General features: G+C 56.8%; 2 protein-coding genes across 2 annotated transcripts; one reads left to right on the forward strand and one right to left on the reverse strand.

The window, feature by feature from the left end:
- Positions 1 to 5,977: 5,977 nt before the first annotated feature.
- On the reverse strand, positions 5,978 to 7,289 carry PLICBS_004096 (uncharacterized protein; the record flags this gene model as incomplete). Its single annotated transcript, XM_065600400.1, has 3 exons — positions 5,978 to 6,318; positions 6,371 to 6,838; positions 7,274 to 7,289. The coding sequence occupies 3 exons, from the start codon at positions 7,287 to 7,289 to the stop codon at positions 5,978 to 5,980; spliced, it is 825 nt and encodes a 274-aa protein (XP_065456472.1).
- A 247-nt stretch (positions 7,290 to 7,536) lies between these two features.
- On the forward strand, positions 7,537 to 9,225 carry PLICBS_004097 (uncharacterized protein; the record flags this gene model as incomplete). Its single annotated transcript, XM_065600401.1, has 2 exons — positions 7,537 to 7,824; positions 7,870 to 9,225. 2 exons carry the CDS (start codon positions 7,537 to 7,539, stop codon positions 9,223 to 9,225), a joined length of 1,644 nt encoding a protein of 547 aa, XP_065456473.1.
- Between the last annotated feature and the right edge of the window lie 228 nt (positions 9,226 to 9,453).

Below are 9,453 nucleotides of genomic sequence, written 5' to 3' on the forward strand. Positions count from 1 at the left end.
GGTCAAGTCGCCACGGGCAACCGCAGTGACAATCTGGCCTATTTCACGAAGCGCTTTCTGGAAGGCCTCATTGGCCTTTTGATGCTTTAGCAGCTCCCTTTCAAGAGCTACAAAGGCCGTTGGTTCATGAGAGAGAATCACCCCTTCTGGCGATTGCAACTTCGTGGGAAGCCGGGTGTCTGGGTCGATAATCTCCTGATGTTGGCCCTGAAAGGGCCCAGACCCGCCTCTTGTGGTTTCTTGTCGTGTACTGACCGCCTCTTGTTCTGCTTTACGACGTTTAGGTGGTCGGCAGCCGGTGTCTGCTCCGTCGCCACGGATGTGGCTGAGGCTGGTGTTGGCATTGCGAGGGCCATTGTCGGAGTCTCGCAGAGCATCGTGCAAGCCAAGTAGAACATCGGATGACGCTGATATGCTGTCCACAAATGCGGGCTCTTGGAGGTTGCTCATTCGAATAGCCAAGACTTGCAGTTCCATTTGCAGCCTCTCCTTCGCGTGACTCTTGCTACCCGGCAGGGTAATTCCGCGTCCAGCCCACTCAGCCAACGCAAGAGATCCTGTGCTGCCGGAAGCAAGAGATGCAACAACGTCCGCAACAGCGTTCAAAACTGCGTCCTCTGTCATTGTAAAATCGTCGCCGAAGAGTCGGGAGACAGTGAGTTGGTTGATAGGGAGAGGGGTAGGTGGTGATGTGGATGGGTATCAATAGTGGATTAAGGTGGTGTCAATCGCGGGATGGTGAAGCCCGGGACGGTACGAAATTGATGAGCAAAAAATGAAAGTCGTGGCAATGGGCTGAATCAAGTTGCGGGCGGTGGCTTGGGCCTGGGCGGGCCTATTGACAGGATCAGGCGGCGTTCCAATGTGACGGTTACGTCCAGCGGTGAGACATGTGGCTGACACCTACGCGATGTTGATAACGTTCAAAGGGCAGCAACTGGCCGCGCATAGAACTTGGTCTACCGCATAGTTCTACGAACTTGAAAGCCACTGTCTGGCCGAATTGGTTGACAGGCAGTGGCTCGCTGAAGTATGTCAATAGATTTTGACATGGTACACCGAAAATTCCTTTTGCTGGTATGCCCAGTATCATTGATGCCGCCACACAAATCAAGACGATAGAAACTGCCATTAGTGGCGTCGGAATGGGGTGACCACGCTTGCGAGAATGGGCTCAGCCATTCGCCACGCAGTCAGCGGAAAGGCATAGCACGCTGATCATGGCGAGTATGAGTGGACGTCAGAAAACGACAAGCATGCGTCCGCTATGCACCAAAGGCTGACAGTGTGACGGGTGGTTGCACCCCAAGCTAGAAGGGTAGACTCAACCCACTGGAAGCGCAAGCCACGCCATGCACCTCCGGAGTACTCTGGGACCTGGAGTGGTGTTATTGGGCTGGTAGAACTTAACCGCCATTCGCACGCCTGGCCCGTCACGATTGCTGGCGTCTGAGGCAGGGGCCTGGCTGCGCAAGAAGTGGAGGGGCCGGGAAGTGCGCGGGACAGAGCGGGCGGAGAAGGACAGGGAGTAACTCGAGTACCTTGTTTGGCTGCCGGATGCGTGTGTCAAGCCGGTTCTCGACCCAGTTGACACAAACCGCACGCCAAACGCGCTGCCTCAGATATGATGGGTAGCGACCGGCCTCGGCAGCTCGATGCCGTTCCATGCCGCCCGGGGTGCATTCTTCGTGTTCTACAGAGAACGCATTCAGTAAGGCAGTCTCATCGTACACCTCATCCATCAAAACTTGGATATGCCCGTCGTCGGGCTCGTATAACGAAGAGCTCACTCCCGACCGCCCCGGCCGCGCCATACTCGGACACGGGCACACGGTGTGACCTTCGTGGTGTCACAATAGAGGAGCAGCTCGCCATAGAGCTGGTGGCAGGGGAAAATGCCTGTACAATCACTAAACCCGCCGAGCGTGGCTCAGGCCATTTGACAAGATGCGATACTGTTCTATCGTACACTTTGCTTGTCATGGCTCGACGAACCATGTGGACCGGTCCAACAGCGGCTTGATTTTGCAGATACAAGTCGGTCAACTGCTGAGACAAGACCAGCTGACGGTGCGACAGGTGTCGGAATTGCTCCTGGCCGGCTCCCACGTATCCTACCTGTCGGCCTGCTCGACGGCGGGGAACAAGGCGGCCCGCTCAGACGAGGCGATGCACGTGGTGACTGGGCTCCAGGCGGCAGGCTTCCCGCATGGGGTGGGATATTTGTGGCCGTCGATCGACAGGATTTGCGCGAAGGTGGCACGCGAGGTTTACTAGTAGTTTGGGCGGTCGGCGGGACCGACCTATTGGGAGGGCAAGGTGTGGCATGTGTGGTGCCGGATGCGGTACTGGCGGTGCATCAGTGCGACAATTTGCAGTGTAGCTGGCCAAGCACCTGTGAAACAAATGGCGGCAACGCACCGGGTTGCGGCACACAGACGATGCAGGAACAGCGGGTTCACGGCAAACGGTCGGGACAACTTCATCTAGTACGCAAGGAACCCAGCGGGGCGAGCTGGGTGAGCCAGGCATCTCTACAGCGCAGAGGGAGGGCCGGTTGGCAGCCACGTTGGATGGCTGCATTTCATTGGTCTCGCCTCACAAACGGGGTCGCGCCTCCGTCAACCATCGGCGTCAAGCCACGCTCACGATCTTGCCCTCGCCAACCTCACCCCAGAGCGCGTCAACAAAGCTCGTGGAAGCTTCCCGTTGAACGTACGAAGCATGTTGGCTCAAGTTGAGTGAGGGTCGCCACGGGGAGATATTTGGGCGTCGCCCATTGCAAGCGCTCGATGGTCCCGCCGCTTGCCCGACTCGACCAATGTCGATTCAGTCGAACGTCATGCCCCTTCTCGGTATCGACAGACACTACTCGGGCGATTGCGCCGCATGGCGAGGGACGACTGACTGGCCAACGCGCTGCCAGCAATATGGAGGACACGTCGTGCGTCACGGGCTCATATAACGCTCCGATCGGACGATTCCCGCCATATCGCTGCAGCGGATGACCGTCGCATCCACATACACCCGTGGTGCAGTACGCGTCATGAGCTTCTCATTGGGTGATGCCGGTCAGCTTGGACACAGAGGTGACTGTGATGATCAGGGTTGGACCAGGATTTGATCGGTGACACGAGGTGTTGCACAACATGACTTGTGGCCAACGCTCCTCCGCCCGGCATCTGCATTTCATGGCGGAGACAGCTCTCAACATGGCTTGGGCTGGCTTTCGCTCTTACGGAGCAGCGGCTACTTTGTCAACTCAGGATGGGGTATGGAATGAGCCGAAGTGCATTTGCTAACTCTGCTCAAGTTCCTTATTGACTACGAATCGAGGGGATGTGATAGGAGGCTACGCAGCAGCCGTCAAACTCCGGAGAGCCTCAAATGCTGGCGCGACGCCCTCGACATCCAAATTGCCTCAGGGCTGGTGTGCTCCTGCTGCCAGGCTCGACAACCTCCAGATCCTGAATCATCCGCAACATGCGAGCCAGTTGTCGTTCATCTGCCTGTCCAGACGCCACAGGCCGGTGCTTATACGTCAAGCGGCGACGATTGGAAACTCCGCCGTATACGATATGGTGCAGGCCATCTCTTCGTGGGAGACTACGACGGGCGAACCTCTGTTGAAAGTATGCTCTCGCAGCTTTCAATGCGGTGTCGTCTAGGGGCGTGATGTGCTCCAACTTCTCTTGACGCATCATATCCGGGTCATCGGCTGCCGTTGCAGTGCTGGTGGGCGCGAACACGGCGGACACCATTTCGTTCTCCACTGCTGCAACGGCGGTATCGTCGACCGTCATTTTGAGCCCCCCTGGAGATTGCTGCTATTGAATCGCAGCTCACAGTCGATCTTCATGTTCTGCTGCCGGGCTTTGACCGTCGAGCCGAATCGCGGGAACACATGTTGCTGAGGATGGGTCCATGTTCGTGACTTTGGCTGTGATCGGGCTCGAACACCGGTGATGACCGTGTTTGGGATGGTGATGAAGGAAGGGAAAGGCACGAGGAGCGACGAAGAAGCGGGGGAACGGAGCTGGGAGAGAATGCTGGATGATGCCTTGACTCTGTTGGAGGAGGCTCGGACTATCAGCTGACCCTGGCTGCATCAACGAGCGGTGCTGTGTGTGCATCTTTGGAGCCGCCGAGCCGATCATTGGGCAAGGGCGTCCGCGACAAGGAAGAAGGCTGCCAGGGCAGGGGCTCAGCATTGGCAATTTCGAGCGCCAGGCCATGTACGAGATATGTTGGAGGTGCAGGCCAGTAATGGGGTTGTCAGTTTTGAGCACGGGAGGGACCGCGGTACCTTCACAACATGACCGACCCTGTCTCAGCTGGCTCTTGGGGATCTCAACGAGGCGTGGCGTGCCACACGACAACTCTGGGCGCCACTTCCTGTTCCTACTCCGTAGCCAGCTGCGGAGAAGTCCACCCACCGATACCATGCGTGTGCCTTGGCTTGTTGGCTGCCACAATATCTAAAGACGGAGGCGAGTTACACAAGAGGACAAAGGTCAATGTTCATTCGTTCTAGATGGAGCTCAGTCGATAATGATAGGGTCTTCCGCCGAGCCCGAGCCACCATGAAAAACCGACTTCCTCCTTGTCAAATCCTGGACCCATTCATCACAAGGCATGTGGACATGAAAGTCGACTCGCTTGCTCCACGAACACGTCTCGGACAAGTCGACATAGACAACTGTCCCGCCGTGAGCAGATACAGCACTCGCAAAAGTGCTGGCGAGTCGCCTTGGACCGTGAACCCGAAGGCTTGTTCCAAGAACGAGAAGAAAATCAGGCGGTGCGGCCACATCCTTGGCGATGATGCTTCCAATTGCCTCACCGTTCCGATGCTGCCCGTTTAGCAACACAATGTCTGGTAAGAGGTGACCGATATGGCTGCGCCTTTTCCCAGCACTTACTCTTGCCTGGCAAGAGGCGGCGCAGGATGGGCATGGCACAGATTCTCCAGCCGTGATGAACGCTTCATAGTCTGCCCAATTACTGAAGAGGCTGCAGCAAGAAGGGCAGCGAAGGTGACGCAGGGAGCCATGGAGCGGGATACAGTTGTATCCGGAGTCAACCCCCACGGACAGTCCTGTCCCTTCCTCAAGCATGTCAATATTCTGCGTGTAGCATCGAAGAAGTTGGCCTCGGATGCGCAAAGTGTCGAGCAGACGATGTGTCTCCGTCGGCCCCGCGATGAGGGCTTTCTGACGAAGCTCCCACGCGACTTTGAGCAGACGAGCACGCCCTTCTGGGGAATTTGCGGCGCCTTCGGTGAAGACCTCTCCCTTCCTGTAGAGGCCATTGTTCGACCGGAAGTCCTGAGTAAGTCAGACGCGTCCCAGCCTTTCCAACTGCATGCCTACCGGAATCTGCGCGGCTGTACTGACGCCAGCACCCAGCAAAACCACGACCTTCTTTGCTCGCGCGAGGCAGTCTGCGACACTCTGGAGGCCGTCTTCGTCGCTCGGATCGTGTATCGTTTGGTGCATTGTCGCTGGAGTTCTTCCGGTCGTCTGGCTTATCCGGATGATGAGTTGCCACCGATGGGTAGGATCAAGAGCAGTGAAAGAGAAGGATTTCGAGGAGGGGTCGCAGGGCGACTACCCGGCTTTATACCTGGCGATCAACTTGCCCGACGGCGCGTCACCTGCGTCGGACGAGGGCATCCTGCCACTTCATGCGGGGGAAGTCCGCTCGGAGGGTGTGTCACCAGCAATCTGGTCCCAGTCATGCTTGACAGCTACGTCACCAACGGCGGACACGGTGAAATAGAGACGTAGAGCTCATTGGCGTGTCAACTTCGGCTGCCGACAAGGAAGACGCTCCTACCACAACGACCAGCATCACCGCGCGGACATACAGCAAGAGGAGCATATGAGGCTGCTTTGTGTGTATCTCTCTTCCCGGACAATGCCGACAAGTACGTGTCACTCTCTCTTCCCCTCTCGGTTGCGATGAGTGTTGTTGACTATGACGCGACAACGAGACCGTGCAGCTTCTCTGTCCAGTCGAACACGTTGTCGTGCTTGAACCCGCGGGATACAAACAGGCGATTAAAGAGGTGACGAAGGTACGCATAGCGTGGCCTGTCTTCGAAGCCCAGCGAGCGAACGTACCCAAGATATGTGGCAAATTCCTCTGGTAATCCCTCGCACAGGCTGCTTGGTGAAGTTTTTGTCTTCATGTCTTTGATCAAATCGTCCTTCTCTTCCTCGCTTGCCGCTTTGCAGCCTTGCCAAGGCAGGGAACCACGAATGAAGTACAAGAGGACGTATCCAAGTGACTCCAAGTCATCACACCACGACTGCTCTGAGACGACCATAAGAAAACTGCGGGATGCTGTAGTTCGATGGATACTCACTGCGTTTGTTGTGGTTGTTGATGCTGGCGTATCGAAGGGTGCGGCCGTGACTGCGCCCCTCTGAAGCCAGGCCGGAGAACTCCTGCGCTAGACCAAAGTCAATCGTATATAGCACGTTCCCTCGCCTCCCGACGCCCATCAGAAAATTGTCCGGCTTGATGTCATGATGCAAGTATTGCTTGTCGTGGATGTACTTGATCCGCGAGATGGCCTGGTCAGCGACGAGAAGTACTGTCTTGAGCGAGAACCGACGGCCGCAGAAGTTGAACAAGTCTTCGAGTGAGGGCCCGAGAAGTTCCTGGACCAACACATAGTAGTCATCCTGCTGTCCGTACCAAAAAACTTGTGGTATGCCGGGCCCTCCTGCGAGTGCTCTGTAGATGCTTGCTTCGTCTTCGAGGATCCTTGGGTCGTCACGCCTGTGCACAAGCTTTATCGCGACCTCTTCATTCGACAAGATGTCATCGCCTGCCCGAGTTAGTCCAGCGTGAACAGGAGCCACTTGGAGGGGCCGGCGGCGATACCGTCATAGACAAGACCGAACCCGCCCTCGCCAAGTTTAGACTTGATTTGATACCTTCCATTGACGACTATGGGCTGTACGCAATAAGATACTGGATTCCGCGCGTTTTTTGTCTCAGGCTGTGCTTCATACCTTCATCTTGCTGCTCGCGAAAGGTGGCGACACACGGCGGCTGTGGAGGGAGTCAATGGTGGATCAGCTGGAGTCAGGGGAGGCGGGATGTGCCGGCGACCCGGCCCACTATTTATCCGGAGCCGCTGATGCCACCTGATGCCACCTGATGCTGCCCCGCGTTACCACGCGTTCCACTGGGTACATCACGCATAGCACTCCTGCCACCTATGTGCACGGTCGGCCCAACATTAGGTACAAGTGCTCACCTCGCTTGCCTCCCATGATGGTACGGCTCATGAGACGATAACACCCTCCTACATGCAGGCCGGGCGACTAACGGCTGGCCTGCAGTTGTCCGAGTTACGAGGCGGTCTGACTCCGCGTCCAAGCAATCGGCCGGACAGCGCGTCCCGACCCAATCATTGTCGCCTCACATGACAGCCCCTGCGCATGTTAAAACGAGGCTGTCTGTCCCGACCAAGGCTTACCGATGGCTCAAATCAATCACACTCCTGCACTGCATTCGCCCATGGCGGGCGCGTACAAGCGCAAGCGGCACACGGACCTTCCCACCGAAACCAGCCCTCCGGCGAAGAGGTGCAAGTTCACGAGAAGGCACAGAGCGACACCGTTTGCCCCGTCATTTTGGGACAACCTCTCGAAGGTGTCCCTTACATCTCTTGCCCTGCGAGAGATTGACCGGCGGAACGAAGAGCGGCAACACTTGCCGATTCCTGCAGTCTCCGGAGAAGTGGTTTCCAAGGACATCGCTCGCTTCGCAAGACACGGCGGGCCTGATCTTCGCCATCTCCGAGGAGTAAGTGCCCGTTGTCAGCGTGAAGCGTGATCTAACAGGTTCTAGTTTCAAGCCCCGCAACCCATTGCCGTTATGTCGTCAACTCCATCCTCTACGAAACCCCGCAGTCGACAGACGGAGTCAACGGGAGCGACTAGCGTTACCCCGAGAAGCAGGAAATCGTCCGCGTACGATAAGAACTTTGAAGCACACCTTGCCGAAAATGGTGTGTATATGAACAATCGTCGATCGAAGCCGAACAACGCGAAGGACATCCAGAATGAACTGGCCAAAGAAAGAGCATCGTTGTCCCCATCCAAGTTTTCCGATGGAGCTTTTGAGGCTTTTCAGCGGCAAAATGAGGATGCGGTCTTCGAGGCTGATGTAATGGCGACACTAGTGCCTCGACTGTGCGGCACATCGGACATCCGCAGCAAACAAAATGTTCTCTTTACGGAGCTCAAGCCCATCACGGATGACAGCGCGGTGAAACCGAAGCCGGACTTCTTTGACGGAGCACGTCTGCTAGAAGACCTCAGCGGGGAACTCAGAGCGGATGAGGATCTCCGCCTGATGGTCATACCAACGAAGCACTCTAGCGTCCCCGTGGCTCCGAATTTCTTCTTGGAAGCCAAAGGGCCAGACGGTAGTTCGGCCATGGCCCAGAGACAAGCGTGTTACGACGGAGCGTATGGGGTCCGCGCTATACACACTTTACAAAACTACGGGGAGACTGAGCCAAGATACGATGGCAATGCGTACACATTCAGTTCAACATATCATGACGGCCTGCTCAAGCTCTACACGCATCATGTCACAGCGCCAGCCAGTGCTGAAGGGCGGCCGGAGTACCACATGACCCAGCTTGACACCTGGGGAATGACCGGTAACATTGACTCCTTTCGGCGAGGCGCCACCGCCTTCAGGAACGCCCGAGAAATGGCAGAACGATATCGTGGCGCCTTTATTCAGGCCGCAAACACAAGAGCAGCTCCGGCGACTACAGTGGACAATGCAGGCGTCACTGCGGCACACGAAGAGACCTCAGCATCTGCGCAGCTCGAAGCTTTGGAACCAGCAGACCCCTCAGAGCGTGGTGCTTGGCAGGATGCCGACAATGTGCTTCAGCAGCTAATCGCCGACGGCGAAGGTGAGCGTCCTCCAGGCGAAGCCGAGACAACCGCCATGCCCCGGTACCTGCGGGCGGAGGAAGACTCGCAAAACCTGAGCCAGGACTCGGGACCTCGGGACCATGATGACCCATCATTGAGTTTCGCGTCCAGTTTCACGTCTTTCGACACTGAGACCCTGCGTTCTAAGCGTCCCAGGCAGTCACTCAGTCCACCTACCAGGTCTAAGAGGACTCCCCCTTTGACTGAGGCGAAGAAAGGCGAGCACCGACGACAGCGATCATCTAAGTAGCGACGTCATTGGGCTCATTCACATTTTGCAAGCGGATTATTTGGCCTCCAGGCACAGCTCATCGGTACCATCTTCGAGCGTGACGAAGACGGGTGGACGGCGGCGGTGGCGATGATCAGTAACGGGACCGCAATCGGGTCTGGGGCCGGGGATTCTCTTTCACGGCGTCACGGTTCACACCTCGGCGGCGGGCTCTCAATCCTTCAGGGCATCTCTGTAGCCTCTCTT

This window comes from Purpureocillium lilacinum (assembly GCF_023168085.1).
Source record: "Purpureocillium lilacinum CBS 284.36 DNA, scaffold_3, whole genome shotgun sequence".
NCBI classification, from domain to species: domain Eukaryota; kingdom Fungi; phylum Ascomycota; class Sordariomycetes; order Hypocreales; family Ophiocordycipitaceae; genus Purpureocillium; species Purpureocillium lilacinum.